The 23,797-nt window shown below is 40.0% G+C and overlaps 1 protein-coding gene across 2 annotated transcripts in view; it reads left to right on the top strand.

The window, feature by feature from the left end:
• The window catches only part of col22a1 (collagen, type XXII, alpha 1), a 74,362-nt gene that overhangs the window by 27,344 nt on the left and 23,221 nt on the right, over window positions 1-23,797 (top strand). For both annotated transcript variants that reach the window (XM_064348230.1, XM_064348231.1), the window contains 27 exons: window positions 2,570-2,623; window positions 2,867-2,920; window positions 3,760-3,813; window positions 5,509-5,562; window positions 6,325-6,369; window positions 7,635-7,688; window positions 8,543-8,596; window positions 9,629-9,664; window positions 10,000-10,029; window positions 10,242-10,295; window positions 10,576-10,629; window positions 14,411-14,464; window positions 15,184-15,228; window positions 15,543-15,596; window positions 15,795-15,848; window positions 16,122-16,175; window positions 16,502-16,546; window positions 16,642-16,704; window positions 18,492-18,545; window positions 18,860-18,901; window positions 19,127-19,159; window positions 19,647-19,700; window positions 20,880-20,933; window positions 21,114-21,167; window positions 21,326-21,379; window positions 21,489-21,542; window positions 23,262-23,366. In XM_064348230.1, the coding sequence (XP_064204300.1) occupies window positions 2,570-2,623; window positions 2,867-2,920; window positions 3,760-3,813; window positions 5,509-5,562; window positions 6,325-6,369; window positions 7,635-7,688; window positions 8,543-8,596; window positions 9,629-9,664; window positions 10,000-10,029; window positions 10,242-10,295; window positions 10,576-10,629; window positions 14,411-14,464; window positions 15,184-15,228; window positions 15,543-15,596; window positions 15,795-15,848; window positions 16,122-16,175; window positions 16,502-16,546; window positions 16,642-16,704; window positions 18,492-18,545; window positions 18,860-18,901; window positions 19,127-19,159; window positions 19,647-19,700; window positions 20,880-20,933; window positions 21,114-21,167; window positions 21,326-21,379; window positions 21,489-21,542; window positions 23,262-23,366 (1,416 nt within the window). The remainder of the gene's footprint in view (window positions 1-2,569; window positions 2,624-2,866; window positions 2,921-3,759; window positions 3,814-5,508; window positions 5,563-6,324; window positions 6,370-7,634; window positions 7,689-8,542; window positions 8,597-9,628; window positions 9,665-9,999; window positions 10,030-10,241; window positions 10,296-10,575; window positions 10,630-14,410; window positions 14,465-15,183; window positions 15,229-15,542; window positions 15,597-15,794; window positions 15,849-16,121; window positions 16,176-16,501; window positions 16,547-16,641; window positions 16,705-18,491; window positions 18,546-18,859; window positions 18,902-19,126; window positions 19,160-19,646; window positions 19,701-20,879; window positions 20,934-21,113; window positions 21,168-21,325; window positions 21,380-21,488; window positions 21,543-23,261; window positions 23,367-23,797) is intronic.

Genomic DNA, 23,797 nt, shown 5'->3' with positions numbered 1-23,797 from the left:
TGTGGTCACGTGGATGTCACAAGCATGTTGACCAGATCAAATTTTAGATGTATTACAGGTCTGACATAATCCCCGACTTTAAATGATAAAGTCCATTCGTTTAGCAGACATGCTTTTCCAGTGCTACTCACACAGCTGATATTCCGCACATATTCCATTGAGACAGCTGGATATTCACTGAGACAGCTCCCTTAAGAGCTTTGCTCAAGGGTGTAACAGCGAAGCTCAACACTGGATTTTCGTAGTGAGAGCAGTATCTATGATATGGATCATTTTCCAGTCTAGCCTGTCCTGCATTTATTTAGGGCCCTTTGATGTGTAATTATTTTAGACTGTACTGGGGGGCAACAGACAGGCTGAGATTCCATCTGGTGTTATCTGATCTCCTGGCGTATGACCTGGAAGTGTTTCTTCCAAGACCTTAGAAATGCTTAGCTGACAATCTCAGAATTGCAGGGCCACTACATAGGATGTGCGACAAGAAGGACAGGCTTGCAGTCCCCACTCCCTATGTCCATCAAATGGAGGGGGGTGGTAAAAAACGTTCCACATTACAGTGGCAGTGCCAGCTGGTAGCTCCGATGTGTAATTTCTCCCTTCTGCCTTGGGCCCCCGCTGATATCGAAGCGGCTGTTTGAGGACCCGTAGTTATGGGGGCCACAAGCGGGCCAGAGTGCAGGGGGCTAGGGGCGCCGCCCTCACCTTTAACGTGCTTCCTGTTTGCCTGCGCGTCAGTCTGACAGTCTGACATTGTGAAAGGTGCACTCGGCGCGGCAATAATCCGTCTTTCTCGACTGTGAAAGGGAGCCTTTCCTTGCTTTATTTGTTTTCAGTGCTGTGAGTCATCTCCCTTTAAAAAAAAAAAAAAAGAACTAGTGGCAGCCCACCAAATATATGCTCAAATCCGCCTGCATGCTAGACTTCAGACAGGAAGTTTGATTTCTGTTTGCTTTTAATACATCTACTTTGTTCGTTATGAATTTGCCAGGCACCTAAGCAATCTGGCTTAACAGAAGTGACAGAAGACTATGAGCTGTGCAGTAGGGTTAGGGTTAGGGTTGCTCACTGTATATTTATCATTTATCATGCATTTATCTTAATGATCATTATAGCTGTTAATCCTGCATCTGCAATATGAGATGTGAACAGAGGAGGAGTTTACTGATTTAAATGGCATGAAACCACAAACTCACAGCTGTTTGGGGTATATTTCTCTTTCTCAAGTTTCTTTCTGTTTCTGTCCACTGTCTTCTTTTCAGTTCTTTTTCGATGATTTATTCTATTCAGTTACTTTTCATGGTACAATCACAAACTTTTCCTTTCAGTAAGCTGCTCTTTTGTGCAGGTGAAGGCAAGATGTCCCAATTCAATCTAATGGAAATGCATTCTGCCCTTAACTTTAAATAAAGACCACGTGCAAGGGTTAGAATTTAACAAAACCACTTTGGCAATAGCATGGATTCATTTAAGTTATAATTAGGGTTAAATGCAAGTATTACTGCCCAGCAATCACCAGTTGCATTTCTATATTTTTTAACAAATGGTCATTGTTTTTATTTTTGATATTTAACAAGCCAGGTCAGCTCACTGTCAACATTTACATAATGGACAATAAACAGACAAACTATAAATGGGTATAAATTTGGTATGAGGTTACAGGACGGCAACTGTGAAAAAACACAGTTGCCAGACATCAGTTATGTTACTCATACACATATTACATAGTCACACTTGGAGTGTGGTCCTACTTCAAATAACAGTAGCTCAGTTAATAATAGGTTTTTGCCAAGTTATTGCTAAGAGTTTAGTGTATAAATTTTAGCCGCACTGATTTTGGCGGTAGATCTCTCCAGTATTAGAATGTCTTCATAAATATACAGCCACACAGACATAAGATAAATCATTTATCTTTAATTCTTAACTGGGCACAGATCTCTGTCTTTAAATCTGAGGAACAATATTTAAAAAAATGTCACATTCATTAATCAAAGCCAATAACAACTTATTTCGGCCAGACTGAATCTTGGCTCATGATTTTAATTTGTATGTTAAAGATTGGCTTGGTTTAAAAATGGGGGAAGTACCAGTGCCAGTTTCTTAAACAGTTATGTATGTTCCCTTGATATACTCTGTTTTCGGAAATGATGTTTATTGCTTACAAATTGTTCAGATGATTATATATTGTATGGGCAATTTTTCATTTAATTCCTTGAATGGACAGTCATTTTAATTGAATGCAGATGCTGTTATTATATCTGTTAACAATATGGTTATGTCTAATAAGCACGAACAATAGCAATTCTCAAAATAAGACTGGTTTATGGACTATACAATTAAGCAGTAGTAAATGGTTTGTGAAACTGTTTGCATCATAACTCAAACCCATGAACAATGTCAAATAAAAGTACGGTATAAAAATGTAGATAGTGGGGAGTTGAGGAGTGAACACTTTTGGACAACGGAAGTCATAAGGTCAATTCTAAAGCTTCTGGTTTGATGATAACATTTTCGCTGGTTCATGATGTAGTGGGGGTCAGTGCTATCTTAAGATCCCAAATGTCTCCTCCAGGGTGCAGAGGGCTCAAAAGGTGGATCTGGAGATAAAGGAGGAAAGGGGGAAAAGGTGAGAAAGCCTTTGAAACATTTGAATTAAACCCAAAATTCTATTTTCTGTTCCATGGAGACATTTTCAGTTAATTTACAGTAATTGCCAGTAAGTCATGTGGAGTTAAGAGAAAAATAACTTGTTGATGATGAAGAACATCTCTGGAGAGGGTTTTGAACGTAATGCCCTGTTTTATTTCTTGTTATTGAAAAATGGTTTTTAAAAGGTGATTTCTTTTCTTTCATTCCCATTTTATCGCAGGGATCATATGGGCTTCCTGGCCTGGTTGGAAAAAAAGGAGAGAGGGGAGAAACAGTGAGTAACAAGCAGTCAGTTTATTAATCAGTTCATTAATTATTATTTTATTAATTTCATTCAGTCAGAAGAGACAATGCAGAGCAGTCAACATGTCAATAGCTGTGCCAAGGTTAGCTAATCAGCTTATTTCCATCTATAGTCCCTTGGCAGTTCAAGAGAAACTTACACAACTTCACAACTTTCAATATTACCAAAAAAAACCCCCAAAAAACATAAATAAATAAATAAATAACACCAACAGAGAATGTTGACATTACAATAGGGTACATTAGGGTGTATAACATACGGTGTTATGTCTAGTTAATGACACCATCTGATGAGTTACATGTAGACAGCGCTGCCTTTTTTTTAAAAAAAAGAAAGGTTTTGAACTTTGTGAAGGAATGATAACTACTGAAAGTAAAGAATAATATATAAACATAAATAAAATATTGAGGCTCTGGCAGAAAAGGATGTCTGTCTGCTTTTTTTGAGCAGGATTTCACAGTTACCTCTAGTGAGAGAGGGCTCTGTGGGTGTTATTTATTTATTTGTTTATTTGTTTATGAACTGATGGGTTTTAAAGATAAGGCATGAGTTAGCAGATTTGACATCATTTTCTAAGTAAGTTATGTTTCATCCGGTTGTTACAGTAATGTTAGCTATTTGACTTTCTTAAATTTTCGCCGCTTAGTCAATAGTGCATAAAATTCAGTGGCAATCAAACAGTTATTATTATTTACTTAAAGGATAACTGCAATCATCAAAAAGATATACGTTTAAGATAGTGCCAAAGTACTGTAGTGAATTGACAAGCTCCCAGCCCCCTCTTCATTGTACATGATTTATTTCTGCAGGGTGAAGCAGGAAAAACAGGTGAAAGAGGGTTGGCCGGCCCCCTGGGACCAAAGGTGAATCGACTCGTCTCTAACGAGTTTGCTTTTCGAGCACAGCTTTCACTCTTCGGTACACTGCGGCTAATCACATTACCATAAATGTAATGGTATGCATGAAAAGTACAGGGAGGATTGGAAACGGGCCGGACCGAAAACATGTTGACGTCCGTCTGGTCTGGCACGACAGCGTCGGCTCTCTTTGTACCCGTTTACAAAAAGCTGTGCTCCATTTCGGCCGGGCGCATCCCGTGGGGGAGGCGGCAGAGAGTCACAGGGAACATTGGGAACTCTCATCAACATCTCTCTTTTGGCAGGGCAGGCACACGCTTTGCAATGCTGCCATTGATTACTGGGCCACACGCAGATTCAGTGAGCTGTATATCAATTGTATACCCTCAAGGACAGCCTCCTTAAATAATTATGGGGGCTCTGTTCCTTTTTTTATAAGCTCAATTTGGTCATGAGTTCTGTCAGTTTTACGAAAGATGGTAAAGATGGTCTTTCCCATATATAAGATAGAGCCTTGCCAGTAAAACATTTATGCGCTTGCAACAGCACGCCACCAGGGGCACGACTCTGCTGAATTAATAAGTATCATTTCAAGTGAGTTTTGTGTATCAGTTAAGTAGTTAGACTTGATAAGTTCTGCTGGGTCGCTCTGGAGAATAGCACCTGCTGAATGAATTGAATGTAAAAGTACCCATTGGCCTTGTATCGATTTGTTGAAGTACTTATTTCCTGGCCTAGTTTTACAGGAAAAGGGGGAAATGAAAAGAAACCTGATTCATGTTTTTAAGTCCACTAAGTTTTACCCTTGATACATCCAGTGAGCTGTTACTCCCACAGGGCTGGAGTCGTGAGGACTGGCACAGTAGAGAGAGCCAAAGAAAGGGGAGATTCTGCCCCCTGCTGGAAACCTTGCTTCACTGCAGGGAAACTAAAAAACCTGTGTTGAGCTTACGCAGTGCCCTCTCTTGGTAACAGAATATGACAGAATGAAAAAGAAAATGTCGATTAAATATATCGATCACTCATATCACGTGATATCCCTGAGACACTGACAGAAATAAGGGCATGACTGATTCAGTTTTAAATTATGAATGCAGGCATGTGGATCTGAAGGAAGCAAGTGAATTTGGTATTTGGAGCAAGGCTGTCAAAGACAGGTGTTTAAGCTACTTAAGCCCTTTAGCATCCTGCCTTAGGACAGCCCCATAATCTTCCTGCTTCACAGCCTCCCCTTCTAAGCCCTGTCCAAGTAGATCACATGCATTAGAATAAAAAAAAGAAGAGAGATTGCCATTACTCGTTGTCTTATTTGACTATACTATCTAGGCTTTGCAAGAAAGAAGAAAGAAAAAAGACATTTTGATATGCAACCTTGGCTAGTTGGATAATACTGTACAGTAACACTTGTATTCAATTAACTGTATTAACTGTATTTGCAAATTCTAGTTTTTTATATTTTTTACAATATTGTATTGCTCAACATTTCACTGTATTCCACGCTGTCTACTGTTACTTCTTTCAAAGTGGACTGTGAATGGCTTTTAACAAAAAAAAAAAAAAATCATGTAGTAAATGTTAATGAAGGAAAATGAGATCATGACAAAGTCATTTTTCCTCCTCGACTTACTCTTGAGTTTAATTAAATTTTTCTAGGGGCTCAATATTAACGAGGCATTTTTTTTTCTCTAATGTGTGACCTAGGGGATGCAAGGGGATTCAGGACTTAATGGGTTACCTGGTCCCAAAGGGGTGTCTGTAAGTGCTTTTCTCCCAATTTACTTCACAATGCATACACCACAGGCTTGTTTTAAGGCACTAATACGGATGCCATAATGCCGTAGGGCCCTGCTTTCCCTTCTGTGCCTGCTGCTTTTGCATTTTATGAGAAGTACAGGTACCTTTAAGGAAATATTTGCTGATTAAAATAATTTTTCAGTGTCTTCAGTGGATGAAAAATCCTCTAGTGAATGTTCACATGCACCACACGCTGTAAAACTCCCAGCTTAACTATCCCGGGGGTTCATTTTCAAAGATAGGTCACTTTCTCTCATGGGAAATTGAATTGCTGAATTTAATCACAAGCCCCTGTAAGATATGCAGTGCATATTAGGCCAACGCGTTCAATTTGGAAGAAAGCTGCCAATGTTTCCCCAGAGAAGCCCTTAGTAGACATTTAAAGACATATTTTATTTTTTCAAAATGCGCTGATTCTAAATAAGGCTGGACATTGGGAGCCCATGGGGGACAATTGCATGTAATTCTAGAATCGGCACTCAAGCACCTTCACTTGAATTTGGAAAATAAATGTTAAAAATGTAACGCGTGCAATGTAATGAGTGCTCTGTATGCACAGGGGCGGGGGGCACTGGAGCTTTGGGGATATACACGGCTAGTCACAGGCCAATGTGGCACAGCAAAAGGAAGATAAACTGAAATAAGCACAGACAACACATTCAGCTTTTCACCAGATTGCTGCTTTTTCATTATGTCTGTTTGATGACCTGTTTATTTTTTTAGGGTGAAAAAGGCTTTAAAGGAGATAAAGGAGCAGCCGGATTAAGGGTGAGATAATTTATCAGGCTACAGACATTTCTGTTCCAGCTTTAATATCCATAATGTCCTTGAGTGTTCACTCTTTTCTGTGTAGTGTTTGTGTGGCACTCACAAGAAACAGTAGCATGGCTGATAAGAGTTATAATAAGGGTCAGTTAATGTTATAGTGTACATGTGCATACAGGTGGTAGTAGTAGGTCGGCATTGAATTTTCGGTCAGGGCAATTGATACTTATAACATGAAACATAATATAACGTATGCTGTTAAACTGTTAAATGGGGCCCTGTTAAATAGGGAGCGCTTTATTTCAATTGCCTTTAATAAAATTCTAATCTGGTAGTACTGGAAATTTATACCTTGAAAAATCTAAAAATAAAACCGACCTAGAAGCATGAAAAACGATGCTTAGAGCGCCATCTGTTGGTAATTAGTTAGAGCACCAGCACATCCAACATTGCTTTTATAAATGTAATTAATACACTCAGCAGTGGCTAACATAACTACATTCGTCTCCGAGGTAATCTGAGGTGATAGCTATTTCAACAACGGTTTCGAGTGAAAGATGAATTGGGACTGAGACAGGGTTAACTCGAAGAGCAGCGCTACGAGCTACAAGTGCTCCTCAGATGTACTCACCTCTCAGCGGAGGAATAAAATGGCATAAACAGATGTGTCTCAACGCGCTCTCCGAATTTCCTGTGTCGAGTGTGCGGGGGAACCGCAGTGGTGTTGTCCAATTCACAGCTGCAGGGTCTACCTCAACAATAATCTTTTATTTGCACCGTGAACAAATTCTGTGTATTGCCGCAACACGCGGAGATAAGGTCACTGCAATCATCCTGTGGTGATTCAAACACATTTTAGTTCTCTCAATTTTAGGTTTATATTAGGGCATCCGGATATAAATGATTGCACAAATGAGTTTACCATATGGAGTTTTTTTTTAAACTAGTAGATAATTAAGCGGCTTTAGGTACAATATGTCTTGACCACTGAGCAGTGTTTATGTTTTTCTGTTTTTTGGGGCTATAGCCATCAGTACCATAAATCTGCTGGAATATCTGGTCAAATACTTGCCTGTTTTAAAGGTGATTATGGAGGAGGTTTGGGGGGTTAAAATGAGAAAAGAAGAAGAAAGCTAAAAAAGAGGCTAAAAGATATGAATGTAAAACTCACTAAAATGAGAAGTACGTTTGATGAGGTTAAATAGGTTTGAAGCCTGAAATCTCCTCTTGTCTCCCTTTGAAAATAATTTTCTCTGTGACACATTCAGGGAGAACCTGGTCTGGATGGATTTCCTGGGAAGCCTGGTGTTCCGGGGAAGGACGTAAGTCATTAGTGTCAGTCAATATGGCAGAACCTATTGATGGTTCTCCCCCATCGGGATTGTATAATATATGCATGTATTTTAATGTGCTTTTGTGCGGAAGGGGGGATGCTACGCTCTGTTCTTGGAACATCATTCTTTGGCTCTGCGCTTACAATGGAAAAAAAGAAATGTATAACAATTTAACAGTTAACCCCAGAGAGAGGTTTGCCGTGCCCTTTGTCACTGGTAAATGCCTTTCTAAAGTCTTCGGAAGGTTCCAGAAATCCACTAAGTGCTTGGCCCTTTCAACAGAGCACTTCCCTAGATTGCATTTTTTATTCATTTATTTTTTTAATGGAAAAACTTGCCAAGAAACACCCCTTGAAAGTGTGTCATGTGTCGTCGTACCAATCCCCAATATGGAACGGTTTCAGTGCCCAGAGGAAGTAATGGGCTTGGCCCGCCCATGGGGCAGCGCCATTGGCACACTCCATATGAGGGTGGGCAGCACTGACCAGAGAGCACTAATAATGAAACACCAGAGACTCCCTGACACAACATCTGTGTTTAGTCTATGAGGACAGACTGTGTTAATACTTTAAAAGCAATTTTTTTAAAAGTGAAAACAAAGTTTTGAGCTGGATGGGATTTCAAATCTCCCAAGAAGCTGCTCTACCAAAGAAGGCTAAAATACAGTATAATGTGTTTTGGGGGAAGAACAGTTGGAAATTCAGCGAATGGCAACAGTGTTTGAGACCCTGGGTTGATTTTTACAAGCTTGATTTTGTGGTTGTTTGGAAAATTGGATTGCGGTCAAAGAAACTTTTGCATTGCAAATATTAACATAATCAAACGTCTTTCGCTCATAATAGGGTATACGAGGAGGCGTCGGGTTGCCAGGAGCTAGTGGTGCCAAAGGTGTAAAGGTAGGAGTGCATGGTGATGTCATATTGTATGCTTTGTAACTTTTGAAACAATCGGACTCGCACTTCCACCTTCCCCGCTAGGGACAAATGTAGTCAAGTGTTTTTTTTTTTCATTTCCAAAAGTTTTTTTCCATTTCCTGCACAAATATTTTCTTGGTTTCAGAGCCCACCGAACCCACTGTCACATAATGAAATGAAAAAATTGCATTCTCTTCATTCTCATACTCCTTTGAAGGGAGACCCTGTGCCTAAATACACGTAAGAGGCAGAATCAGAATTCAGTCTATAAAGGCTTGATGACACGTAACCTTAAACACTCTCATTTTGGTATGAGGCGCGTCAGCAGAGCCACAGTGAATACCCAGTGTAATTTACAGTATCTCTGTGAGAACATAAAGTGTTGGAAAGAGAAATAAAACATGCAAGTGTCTCTCTCAGCAGAAGCCATTACGCTCAAGAGCCAAAAAAAGAAAAGGAAAAAAAAAAAAAAAACCCCCCAGTAAGGACATTTTCAAAAAAGAGAAAAACCTGTGATTTATTGCAAGATGGGTTGTGACATCAGACAGGCAGATTACTCTCCCACCTCTGGATGCTCCAGACATTCCTTTGTCTCAATGACAGAGGGCACACTCCTTTTGTCTGGTTTTGCAGAATGAGTGCAGGTTATCATCTGTTTGCCCGCAATTACTGACTTACCGCCTGTGAGCTCGCCTCCCGATTCTGACTGGCGGTTTGCACGCCGCGCACGCTCGCCTTGAGGGAGTGTCCTGTGCTAACATGTCACGGGGGGCATCCCTGCTCCAAGGGTAGAAGAATGGTAACCAAGCAGGGAAGCGACATTTACACACCTCCCTAAAGATAATTAGTGCATTCGTTGCTCCCCCAAATATAGTCTCTCGTTTCTCTCTGTGGAATTTACAGCTTTGCTGCGATTATACTGTCATGAGTGCCTCTTTTCATTTGAGAAATGATTAGTGACTTGAATGTTTTTGTTTCAAAGTGTTTTTCCTTGTTGTTTTTGCTGTTTGGTAGGGAGAAATTGGTCTACCTGGATTACCTGGAGATGTGGTAAGAATTAATTCATACACTAACATATTAGATTTAACGTATTCTTCTTCTTCCTTTTCGTCTTATTCTTTTAAATATTATTATTATTATTATTACACTTCCCTTACCATATGTTCACAGTGTGATCCACTGGATAAATATTAAACTGAATATTAAAATGAATAAATTGTGTACCACACTGATAATTATGGCAAGTGAGATGCATTACCTGTGCAGGTTGAACGGCTTTGCCACTGTTTTCTGAGAAGTGACATTAAGAATGTATTTAGGCAATTGTAAAATTAGCTTAGACTTTGACCAGGCTGTTGTGCTTAACAGTGTGTTTGCTTTGCTAGGTGCAAAAAGAAGGCTTGAAAGGAGAGGCTGTAAGTAAATGTTAATTTGCATAGTCTGCTTTTCATTATGCCATTTTTTCTATTTCTTTACTGTATGCAACAAAGTTACCTTCACAACACCTGGCTTCAGCTGTGGGAATTTATTGCCTACTGTAACTGGAATACTACATGAATTAATTTGTGGAGACTGTACATTTGTCAGAAATTGCACAGAAAGAGACTGTTTTATTGTGTTTTTGTAGGGACCCCCAGGTCCCCGTGGCCCCCCAGGGCCCAGCGGCTCCCCAGGACCAGTGGTAAGAGTTGTTGCTACTCGTTTCTGTGCCGTAGGGATGCAGTACAAGGGTGTCTGTAGCTGAATCTCAGATTTACAGGTGGTTTTTGAGTTTCCCTAAGATGTCAATGACATTTCTGCTAAAATAACTACATCGGCCTTTGCATAAAAATAAAAAAAACTTTCTAATCACGTGATATAGCTGCATAGAATTTAAGCATAGTATGGGTCTGCTATACATGTTTTGAGTTTTGACTTCACTGCCGTGTGTTTCCTGAAAACATTCTCTTTTCTCCACTCAGGGTCCACCCGGTCCCCAAGGAATACCCGGAGCGCCTGGTGAATTTGGTCAGAGGGTAAGGCAGCCCGTTATTTGGCCAAACGGACGAAAATGTCAGAGTTATTCACATCATGTCCTCAGCATTATGAATTGCTGCCTGTATCGCTGACTGACCAAACAACAAGTGTTTCTCAGCCCGTGCCTTGTCTTTGTTTTGCCTTCTTGCGCTCACATTTCTTATCGCGGCTTTGCTGCACTCACCCCATGTTTTTCGCCGAATGTGGAAAAGTCATTTCGCAAATTCTTGGGAACCATCAAAGCACTGGTAGTCATAGGAACCGGCTGCAAACAGCACTGTAATTTGTATCACAGCAAAGACAGCAGGGACCCGCTCTGGGATTTCCTGAGATTTCAAGGGGGAAAGTTTAAGAATACACTACACAAAAAAGAAGTTTGTGGTTGGCAAGGCTGCCGAGTCTCGACTCTGGGGGATACTCGTGCACTGTTCTGTAACGGCTGTAAAAAGTGCACGGATGAACTTTAGTACCCTTCATAGCTCACTGAACCCCAAAAACCACCAGGTGGTTGTCTGAGGTGAGATGGTTTGTAACTGAGGGTGGTGGCACATAATTTTTTTTTAAGCCCCTCTATAAGAGTGCCTGGTATGTGCATGTAACCTGAAGTCGGGGACGTGAACATTCATCTATGTACAGCGAGCAGTTTATTTAAATCCAAATGATCCAATGATAATGTCAGGGCTGCATCAAGAATAGCTTTGAATCTAAAGAAAACTCGTTGACATTTTGCAATAGCCAGCTTTTCTTAAGACTGAAATAGATGTATGTTTTCATAGCTTTATGAAAACATTTGCTTGTTTTCAGTGTAAACAGAATGCACTCCAACCAGTAAACCAGGGACTCACTTACAGTAAACCAAACATCAGCATACGTTGCCAAAAACTGAGTGGTATATTTCTTTCGGTTATTGACCCACAAACTATGATGTTGTATTGTGCCGAATGAAAAAAACCTCTTGATTTATTTTTTCTTTCAAAGTTAGGGAAGGGCGTAATTCACAGTTGACTCAAAGAAGACCTTGTTTGAGAATCGAATAGAATATTTCCAGACATTAGCTATCTATTACAAATGACCTCCCAATGCACATTCTTTTTCAAGGCAGCACTAAGTAGCTCTTTTTTCATTGGCTAGCTCAACATATTATGTTGTTAGATAATATGCTCCTGGTAATTTAAAGCACTGCTTTCTTAATATTTTGAATACTGGTGTATTCCTTTCCTTGGGTTTCCTTGCTGAATAACCTGCATAATCATTTCACATTAGTGTCTGTGTTAGATCCAGTATAACTGTACAATAGAGTTTGTGCTTAGCTTGGACGAACAAATGTCATTTTTGGCACACCACAGAAATAGTAATGTCCTCACAATGACACCAATTACTACTGTGGTATCATCATCATGCACCACTAGAGGGAGACACTGCTGTAGAATTGTGCCTGCTCTGTTTTTGGTCATATTACATAAGGTACATCATACCTCAGATGACCATGTGAAGCATTATTTATGTTTTCAGGACATTAATGTAATGATTGTCACATAACATTGTATATAATTATTTATATACTATTCCACCATCTTGTTTGTGCACTGATAAAGAAACATTTGCTTGCATTAATTTTCCATAAATAGGGACACTTTCAGCTTTAAAGTCTAATGGCAGTTTGAAATCAAGCCCAAAGTCAAGACGTGTCCATTTACTTTGCGAAGATGACAAAGTGCATATAAAGGTGTATTCAAATAGGCTCCCTTTTAAAGTGTTGTTCAGACTTAGAGATAAAAACACCGATCAAAGAAAGCACTGCAGGTTCACCACACAGAGAGACCATGGTGTACCCCTTAAAGAAAAATTCTGTTTGACTGGACTTTCTTCTGATTAAAACTACGCTGCACCCTGTCAGTCAAACAAATAGAAGAATACATAAGGTGGTACAGATGAGGGGAAAACATTGTTTGTCATTTCTCCATGTTTGTATCACTACAAAACCTGCTGTGATCATTTCTCTCAGAGCTGTTTGAGCAGATATTTTAGCATGTATTAGTTACATTTAAGTTATTTTAAATGAGGATAATTCAATTATTTTTATTTGCCTTTTTAAAAAAATAATTAATTAATCCAACCCATCACATCAGCGACAGCTTGAACACATAGCACATGTAAAAAAAAAAAATGTAAAGTGTAAATAGAAAGTAAAATGACAAATATAAAGAAAGATGACCATCTTGGGATCAAAATATACAGGTAAAATAAGAAACTGTAAAGCTAAACTTAAAAAAGTAGAAATATAAATACAAACATGAGTGGATTCAAATAGTTATACAACTTTATTAAAACATTCCACAGGCCTTATGCCTATAATAGCATCCTCCCCCACCCCCCCCCCCCCCACCCCCCATTTCCCCCTTTTCCATTTCCCTTACTTTAACCCAAGAGGGCAAAATTGTAAGAGCCAAAGAAGATTATATATTAGTATACCTACCCATCAGAAAGACATGGAGGAAGAAAGCTCAGAAATAGATTCCATAGTTTATGATTTATAATATTTCCTTCCCTCAGGCTAGCTCTGCTTTTTATGGGGAGAAACTTCACAGTACTATTGATTAATAACAGTTCTTGAATCTGTTTAAGTAATATAAAATTTTGTGTAAATGAATAGTAGTTTGTTGGCAAGCATAAATAGTGTGGGTGTCAGTGTATATGAAGTCCCTGATACACCAAAAAGAAAGAACCAAGGGTATATCTAACACTTAAAGTGTAAACCTATTCTGTAGTTCATCTCCTATGTTTTGCCAGAAAATAGTGATTAGAAGACAAATCCATAATGGAGGGCTATGTGTCCCTTTACCTGTTTTGCATTTACAGCATAGGGCTGAAAATTGACAGGGGTACATTTCATTAGAATTGCAGGGGTTCTGTGTACGTGGTGTCTCATTTTATATTGCATTTATTGAATTCTGTTGCATGAGAAAATTTTACGCGCATCTAGTAAAACTTTTGTTCAAGACTTCATATCTGTGTCTCAACTCAGATCCTTTTCCAAAGCTTTGAAAATGGCCTTTTCTGAATTAGCTGTGGTATTAGAATATAGAAGCGAATAAAATTTAGATATAACATGTTGTAGGTGAGTCTTTTGGTGTAAAAAATTATCAATAGAAGGCTTTACCATCGATTCAGATGAAAACCTCATTTTAGATTAAATAAAATACCGTGCCTGGAAATAAGCAAAACAATTGATTGGAGGTTATGTTAGATATTATTGGAAGATATGTTAAGTGTATGTTGTACTAGTGACAATAGTGTTGCTGTGGCATAAGTCTGCCATACACATAATCCCATCATTGAACCAAATTGGAAAGATCTTATTGTAGAGGCTTGGTGGAGTATCTTATTTTTAACAAATGGTGTGAGAGAAAAACACTGCAGGGGAGTTGCACCAGTAATGGTGCTGTCAGTTTCTCTGACAGGTTGATTGGCTTGGCTGATCAGAGCTACAGCTTCGCTTACTGTAGTCATTCTCATTTGCCCATTCCCTGCCAATAGGCAGCGCCTGCAGGGCTCAAGCTGTAATAGAATGAAAATGTTTGTATTGTGCACCAGGGGGCAGCACAATCCTACAATCAATAGCTATGAAAAAAAAAAAATCACTGGAGTTATGCTGAATACAATTAACATAAACAAACCAGTATGTATAGGTTGCTTTTAATTAATTTAGAACATCATATTTGCTGAAATGGTTATCAATGTTGTATATTCTGATAATGTAATTAGTCTCATTGTTCACAGGGTAAGAAAGGTGAAAATGGACTACCCGGAGTGGATGGTTTACCTGGACCACAAGTAAGTGTAAATGTTCATAAATGTTAGTGCCACACATACTCCTAATGTATAAATACTCCTATTACCATACATAAACTTCTGGTTTTCTATTTGTCTTATGAAACTTGGGAATGTCTTTCATTTCTTTGGATGTTATTTTAATAAACATATTCAATAATAGGAGTCCCAGAATATGCTTCATAACCTTGCAATAATACACAAGCCTAATCATCATTATGTTTCACCACCTCGGGTTGGTTAATGGCCTCTCTACTTCGCCCTTGACAATACCTTGTAATGGTTTGTCCCTTTTGTATATAATTTGTTGATCCACAAGCACAAGTGATTGTTTGTTTTGTGTAGTGCTTGGTGCCATATGGGCCATTTGATCTGGGCCTGTGGAAATCTTTTCTATTTGGAGAAACGTTATAAGATCTACTAATCTGTTTTCTGTGTAGCACATACCTGATATTACTGCTCTCTAAATAGTGTCTGTGGAAACACTTAGGCTGAAGTAAAAAAAAAAAAAAAAAAGTAGAAAGAAAGAAATACAATATAGATTATTTCCCTCTTTAAGTTCTTTCTGAATTATATCATGTTCTGTGCAGTTTAAGGGTACCTGACTCTCTTCCTTCCTCTAGTGGATACATGTAAAATCCCTGATGGTTGAGAAACATTCAGTTGTGTATGATTGATTTGAGATGGGTTTTAACTGATTATTTTTGCTTTGCCCTTCTTAGGGTCCTTCTGGACAAACTGGTCCTCCTGGAAAAACTGGCCCTCCTGTGAGTCCTGAAAATCAATGATATTGAAGAATATTGATTTCAGATTTTGATATTGATTCAGAGCTTGATCATGAAAAGTTAATGGCAGCTTTGTAATGGCAACACATTATAACTGACAGAATCAGGGGCTCTATTATCGCATGTATTGCGGCTTCTTGACAAGAGAAAAGACTGCACATTTACTGTAATCAGAGATTGATGCATTTAGTAGATTATACTGAATTTTCAGAATTTGAGTTTTCTTGTTGGACTACATATCAGAATAGCATTGATTTCAAATGATGTGTCCATTTGTGTTCATTTTTGTACTTCAGGGACTGCCCGGAGAAATTGGATTTTCAGGCAAACCTGGCGAGCAGGGAAAACCTGTGAGTAGTGGCTTGTGGCAGAAATGTACACCTGCATCGTATGAGTATGACAGTCCACGATGTAGGACTTCCTTAATGCTGAAGAGCTCTTCCTCTCTGTCTCTCTGAGAAAGTTTACTGCTGTTAGCGTTCACTGCCAGTAGAAACCGTTTGCCCATGTGACTTAAGCTGACCGTTCTGATCTTTCTCTTGCCTTAGGGTTTACCTGGTAAAGACGGGCTTGATGGATTCCCAGGAAATGATGGGGCAAAGGTCAGTGCTTCCCAGTGCTTCACCTGCACAGCCTGTGATGTTTTTGTTATTCCAGAGCTACTGACCTGCCAGCCATTCTTAAGACCCCTACAAAGCCCTAAAAATCAGCTTTCGGAGTAAAAAGAAGGCAACACTGCACGCAACAGTGTTTTACTCTTACTAGTAGAGAGAGGAAAGTGTTCGGCTGGTTATGAAGTGCTATGTGACTATAAATATTTATCAGTATAACATCTGGACTCCGTGTTGCTTCTCTTCTCTGTTTTCCTCTTACAGGGGCCTCCAGGTGAACCAGGTTTAGATGGATTTCCTGGAAAACCCGGCCCTAAGGTAGTTGTTACTGTAGCTACGCTACAATAACTTTGTTATCAGCATAATTATTGTTTAACTGCCATAAAAATATACGGGTGACATGTTTTCAAAGCAACATTGAGTGGAAGAACAAACTCGGGTTTGCGGAAATGGGGACGGAGCGCTCACTGTACCGTGACGGGTAGCGCTGGTCACCAGGTATCAGAGGGAGGAAAATCAGTTTCCACACACGATCCGATCTGAACCGTGGTGCTGCTGAAGATGTGATGATGTCATCAGCGATGGCGAGATCAGCTGAACACTCTTGCCTCAGCGTGTCTTTGATGCACTCTCCTGTTTTTTAGGGCGCGGATGGCACTGTTGGTCCCAGGGGACCTGCTGGGGAGAGGGTGAGTGGTCCTCGTGGCACCAAAATGGCCGCTTCCGCCGAGAGAGCGTGAATGGCCTTTTGTGGCGAGCTGACGCGTCATTCTCTCTCTTACAGGGGGAGGCCGGACTGCCAGGACAGACGGGCGTCGCTGGGCCGAGAGGGGAGAAGGGCTCTCAGGTAGAATAAGCCTTCCGCTGTTAAACTTCTCAAAACCTAGCAGGGCATATAGCATTACAGATGGGAAAAGGCTAATGGCACCACGCGTGTTATTAAGCAAACACATTGTGGCGGGTGGCTCATTCTGTTAAGATACTGTTCCTATGTGCAGTTGGGCCCTAAGTGCTTGTATGAAATCTGGACCACACCAGTGCAGGTCGGGGGAATAACTGCCATTAGCATTACCTGCAGGGACTTTGTCACGTCTCACCCCACACCGGCAACTCCCACTGCAGTCTGCACATACAGTGTGCTCCTCTGGCTTGATTAATGCACAAGCTCTGCTGACGGAATGTGGAATGAAAAGAGGACGTGATCGATACCATCTTCCCTTTGGATTGGGCTATTTATAGACTGTTACACACTGGACGTTTTCAGAAGCAACTGAAAAAGCGTGCACACGCACAAACACACACACACACAGGCACATACACACACACAAGCACACACACATGCACACACACTCTCTCTCTCTCACACACACACACACACACACACATGCACACACTCACACACACACACAATGGAAAAAAGCACAACTTCAGCCCATGTTTGAAAGAACAGAAAAATGACTCACTGACCCCACTATAAGAGATTGAATTCCTTTTAAGCAATTGACAGCGCTATGTTAAAACACAGCCATGGGAGGCAACAGTGGGTTAGGGTGCATGGAAGTGTAGTCTCAAAAATAAACCAGTTTATTTTAGGTTGTATAAATGTTGCGTTCCCGACCCTTAAACCACAGGATGAGGTCGGTCTGATTCTCGCCATGTTGTGCAACAAGCGAGAGCCGTTTGTCCAGATCATTAATCTGTTAAGCTCCTTCAGTGCAGTAGTGCTGGGTGTAATGTCCATCTCCATCTCAATAAGCCCTGACTAAAACCCAGTGTATTTAGAATGGTGCTCTGCGGCAGAATATTAAAGTTCCTGGTTTTGCATGGCTCAGGAGGCCATCTTATCAGTAGAGAACAACCTTCCAGTGCAAATGTCTCATGCATTATTCTCTTGCTTGGATGATTTTTAGCTTGTTTCACCGCATAGTTGTTAAAAATGCACATAACTTTAAGGGATCCACTTTTTCAAATAATATTTCCACTTGCCGATGCCTGTTAAATCCTTAATGAGACCATGCTGTCTCTCACTGCCTCCTTGCCTGTCTATGTTTCACACTGTTTATTTGTGTGTGTCTTTAACTGCCAAAAAAATCATAATCTTGTGCTGCGGTGTAAAGATAATTTGCCAGATGTGCAAAATAAATCTGTCAGTGTACTAATCGGACTTGTTTTTATTCTGTCGTTGATCTTGAGGTTGTTTGCACGTCAATGTTGTAATTCCTTCACAGTTATCCATAACAACATCATTTCATTGTTTTGCACTGACAAACGCCTCATAATTGGTCCCTAATTTTCTAATTAGTCCTGTGTTCCTGCTGACTGACAAATGATTTACACAATGAGGACAAACAAATCAAACGAGGACACCTGGTGGACAACTGCTGAAAGCCAGGTTGACAGCTCAGATGGGCATGAGCTTGATTACCTCTCCGTGCCAGAATCATTTTTAATAACGAGTGGGTGTACAGTACAGTTACAGGATATGGTGGGGTTTGACACTTATTAATCTTTGATGCTCTTGTAATTTCAGGTTTCAGATTGTGCACTGTGCTAATCTGCATGTCAATGAATATTGTGTCTCTTAGTTAGACCTGAAGGGAAATATTAAGTCTCAAATCATTTTTGCTAAACCAGGGTGAACGAGGACGGGAAGGATCTTTTGGGCCTAAAGGAGATAGAGGTGACAAGGTGAGATTAATTGGTGCTTGACATACACATGCAAATGATTACCTGATTAAAAGAATAATACCTTACCCTGACAAATTCCTGAGCTGATAGAAATTGAATTTCTAGAGTGCTTATACAGAGCAGTGGTTTACACTGAGATTAACACATTTCTTTCCGACAGGAACACTTAACTTTTATTGAGTGGAGACTTTTCTGGGAACCCATGTTTAAGTCTTGAGTGCTGTATTGTAGTAGTAGCTGTCAAAGGAAATTTAGCTTCATCAGATCATTAATGTTGGGCAGTCATGATGTTCAGCAACTGTGTCTGTCCTCAGGGTGACGTGGGGCCCAAGGGATCGCCCGGACTCCCAGGAAATGTAAGTAGCACAGTGTCACATGCATCGTTGCATGCATTTGACAAAAAAAAAATACCTTTCCATTTTATGACCAGACCCTGACTCAGAGTGTAACAATAGCATTTAAAAAGTCTGTTGTTGTAACTTACTGTATGTATGTGATAAATGTAAGGTGATAATGTGAGGTGATAATGCTTATGAATATATAGTGAACAAACGTCAATACATGGATTTGTTTTTGTCTAGGTTGTCAATATAATCCCAGAGCCTGGCGAACCAGTGAGTATTTAGCTGTTGCTATGCTATTATATTCAGGTAATATCTAATTTCTCTCATATATTAGTCATATGTTCTGCCCAAATATTCAATATGACAAAACATGTTATATTCTTTACTGTAAAAATCTGAAGCAAAGTATACTCTGAGCATTTACTTACACTGAGGCTGCATTTTCAAGCAGATCCCAGAGTGTGGTGCAAGACATTTACATTTATTAATTTAACTGAGTGACTGACCTACAACATAGTGCATACACTAAGGTTATATGAACAGCAGTGTAGACATAACTGTTGACTATAGTCTGTTACACAATTGATACCAAACTACATTGCATTGTTATGAACATTGCTCAGCTTAAGTGTCATAATGAAGTGGACATATGAATACAGATTGCACACAGAGACATTTACTGCCTATCTGGACAGTATAAATGAGGAGATGCATATTGTCTGCCTGGTTTTATTTGAGTTGTTTCTTATTTACTCAGGGGAAACCTGGAGAAAGAGGCGAGAAGGGAGACCAAGGGAAACCAGGAAACATTGTAAGTAATTTGCAGAATGGTAAACCATGGAATTCTGTAGAAAATACTCAATATATGCCATAATTGTAAATATAGTTGTAGTAGTTGTAGTCTGTAGAGTAGCAAATTGGTGTTCTGGCCCCTTTGACAGAGAGAAGTCGTGGTGCAGTGAATGAGCCACTAGATGTCAGAAGAGAGCTAATGTTTCTTTGGAAAGATTTGCACTTTAGCCTGATGCTTCTGGTGTACTTACCAGTGTGCTTGCTGACAGTGATCACATAAGAACCATCTTGATTGGGCAAAGGGTAGAGACATGTCTCCAATTCATTTTTAATCAGGGACAGCTTTCAGCAATTTCCCACCTGGTGTTATTTATATATATATATATATATATATATATATTTTTACATACACTGTAAACTCAAACATACCATCAGTGTATGTCTGCAATCTGTAAGAATGAACTGAATTAGAACACACTTTTAATAACATGTCAGGTTAAAGCTTGTCAATGTTACAAGGCCTTGAATCTGTGTATTTTCATGTTTTAGCCCTTTTTTGTCAACATCATCCTGAAGCAAAGGTGTGCTACTGTTTATGTTTTTAAAAAACCTGCTGTAATGAAGAGGTTTTTCCCTTTATCTTACTGCATACATCTTTTTAAGGGTTTTCAGATGATATAATGGTTCCAGTGTTCGTCTTTGTTATTGAAGTGCTGAGAAGTTAATGTCATTTACACAACGTATGGATAAGATGATAAGAATCAAACTGTCTCTGGAGCTCTCTCAGCCATTTAGAAGACAGTGAGCATACTCAGTAAAATAATATGCATTTGCTTCCCCAGATTTTTTGTTCAGATTGATAAGCTCTTAGAACAGTCTTTTTTAGTATGTTTGACAGACATTATCAGCTGGAGCACAAGTTCCATGTATGTCAAAAAGAGTGCAGATACAGATGATAAGTTCAGTGAAATTTATTCTTGTTATTTCCAATATGGATACGAGTATCTTTATAAAGGTTAATTGTTATGACTGCATTTACATTCACATTTATAATTTCATATTACACTTACCACTAAACTATGAGGTACCAATCTACAGGTGTAAAAAGGTATGTTTTTGTATAATAATTCAGTTATTTGAGGTTTTATATAATTTATGTAATTGCGATTCTGCACTAATATATGACTATTCTCTGAAGGGTCCTAGGGGATTGCCAGGTGAACAGGGTCACCGCGGTCCATCCGGTCCACTGGTAAGCAGTATTTAAGCTATGCCACCCCTTCAACATACCCATGGCACTGAATCCACGTGGTGCCATACTAATGTTTGTCATACGGCCATGTCTTCTTTTGTGAGTGTGATGTCTGAAGTAGTAATTAATATTCATTATTAAGAGGCAATGTTCTTGTTCTTGTCCCACAACCGCTAACAGGGACCGAAGGGAGACGCAGGTGTCAAAGGAGAGACTGGGCGTGCTGGTGATCCAGTAAGTTACCCACAATGCACTGATGTGATGTGGTGGGGGTGCTGTCGTTTGGGCTGACACCCTTTTGGCCTGATAGAACCACTGTGTCAATCTCCACAGACTGGTTTCGTCCTCCATTTTCAGTGCATCCCATAATATTATTTCTGTTTGCTTTGCAGGGTCCGCCGGGTCAGCAAGGCCAACTGGGTCCTCGCGGGTTGCCAGGCAACGTGGTACGTCCGCTACCCGAGGATGCATTTGACATGGAGCGTGCGTCGCTGCCAGTGATTGAACGCAGCGGGTCATTGTGCCTATTGTTCTCTTCCCTGTTCTCTCTCGCAGGGAGTCCCTGGAAAAACAGGCCCCCCCGGACCAGTGGGGCCGAGAGGAGAAAAGGTATCCGCCCCCCTCCCCCCGCCGACCACTCGCAGCGCGAACGAGCGCACGGCCGCACCAGACACCCCGTTAAATGGCAGGGCCGCCTGCCGCGCCCCTCTCACGCACCTGTCTGCGAGTCAGAGCCGGGAGAGCGAGGGCCAATCAGAAAAGAGCATCAGATAGGCGAGCCTGTTGGCACCCGGCGCAAAGGGGAGGCTAGCCGGCGGCGCGGTGACAGGATGAAGGATACTGGCGCAGGATGAAGCCGTGTTTTTGTCTCGCCGCAGCCTGTAAGGCTGCCTGTCATCACTGGCTAATGATACAAGGCCATGGGCCAATGGCAGGGCCTTTGAGGTCTTTATAATGGCATTAATATGCATTAGATAATTATGGAGTCTTGTACGCATCTTAATGACATGGCCAGGAAGGTGGGTTAAGCATGTTAATAAGAATATTTTCATGTCTTAGATCAGCTACTACTAACTACTTTTTATTTATAGGTTTAAATTAATTAGATACTGCTTCATCAGTGTTTATGGAAATGGGATTTACTTTATTTTGTGAAATAGTGGATATATACTGGAATGTCTGAAAAAATATAATAGTTATATGTCACAGGATGAACAAGTTCCAGTATCTGAAAGCTGAAATTGTGTGTTGCTCATATATTATTATTTATTTCTTATTTAAATATATTGCACTGTATTTTGTTTCCATAAGGGAAGCTAGCAAAGACCTCTAATGAACCTGTGTGGTGATTGGCAGATTGTAACATGCCAATCAATGCTCAGTAAATATGAGCAAGCACCACCAGCTTAGTCAAACAAAATCTTCCAACTCAGTCAGAATCGATGGGTGGAGTGCATTTAAGGTTGCAAGCAGTTGCAATGGGGTCATCAGTTTACTCTGGCTGGCAGAGCACACTGTGGCTAGAAGCAGTGGGATTTGGGGCTGCATGTTTTCCCTGTTTTTGGGTCAATCAGTCACAAATTTGACATATGCGTAATAGAGTCTAGGGCTAAACTTACAGACACTGTTCTCTTCAAAGGCATTTAACAAATGTTGCTGTAGTTGTTATATAATACATAAATGTTATGTAAATTTAATATATTTCCAACATAGATATCTCAGCACCAGGAAATGTTTAGATGAGAAAATTAGGTACATTTAAAAAAAAAATTCTTAATTTTTATCAATTATTTTGAATCATTTTATAATTTTAACATGACTATATATATATATATGGATGTGAGATGTTGAATATGTTGTATAACAGTAGTGTAATAGGGATGGTTTGACAGAAACCTACAGTAAGTAGATCAAAGTAGTTTTTTAGTATTAGTTTTAAGCAGTGTTTTGAGGTCATTGAATTTACTTCGTAGAATTGCTCACGGATTACGCTAAAATACATCTTAGAGAACTTCAGTCAACTCAAACCACTTTAGTGGCCTGCTATTTTGCTTAGGGAGAACAGTGAGCCAGGGACAAGTTCTTCCCAATTCTCTGAGCAATCTTTGATAATGATCTTTGATTTACATTTTAATGAACAAGCAAAGTTAAAACCAACTATACACTATAGAATTCCTATAGTGTTCAGTAAGCCAGTCCATACTCACACAGATAAGTGATCTGACAATGAGAATTTCCAATGGTTGTTCTGAGAAGTGTTGCAGAAGCTAGGAATGAGAGTGGGAGCAATTTCCACTGTACTGTATATTTCCAATTTTTCTTTTCTAGGGAGAAACAGGCAAAGAAGGAAGTCCTGGTCCCCCAGGAACCCGCGGAGAGACGGGCGTGGCTGGAATCCCTGGGTTACCGGGGAAAGGGAAGGACGGACAGCCTGTAAGACAAAAACACCTGTGTTCTAGGTCCTTTTCCAATTACTGAGTCATTGAACAAGATATGTTTTTTTTCTTTCTTTTGGCAACTATCCAAAAACAATAATGCCGCTCTGACATCTTCTAGTTTAGAGCTACCATGAATACATACTGCTTCATTATGTCTTGGCAAGTGTACTCCTGTACAATAAAAACAAAATAAAAAAATAACCTTTTTTGACTTACACTCACCGGCCACTTTATTAGGTACTTGCTAGTACCGGGTGTGGTCTTCTGCTGCTGTAGCCCATCTACTTCAAGGTTTGACGTGGTGTGCATTCAGAGATGCTCTTCTGCATACCTCGGTTGTAACGAGTGGTTATTTGAGTTACTGTTTCCTTTCTATCAGCTCGAACCAGTCTGGCCATTCTCCTCTGACCTCTGCCATCAACAAGG

This window comes from Anguilla rostrata, chromosome 8 (genome assembly GCF_018555375.3).
Source record: "Anguilla rostrata isolate EN2019 chromosome 8, ASM1855537v3, whole genome shotgun sequence".
In the NCBI taxonomy this organism is placed as follows: Eukaryota; Metazoa; Chordata; class Actinopteri; order Anguilliformes; family Anguillidae; genus Anguilla; species Anguilla rostrata.
This window is presented reverse-complemented; position numbering and strand designations above follow the sequence as displayed.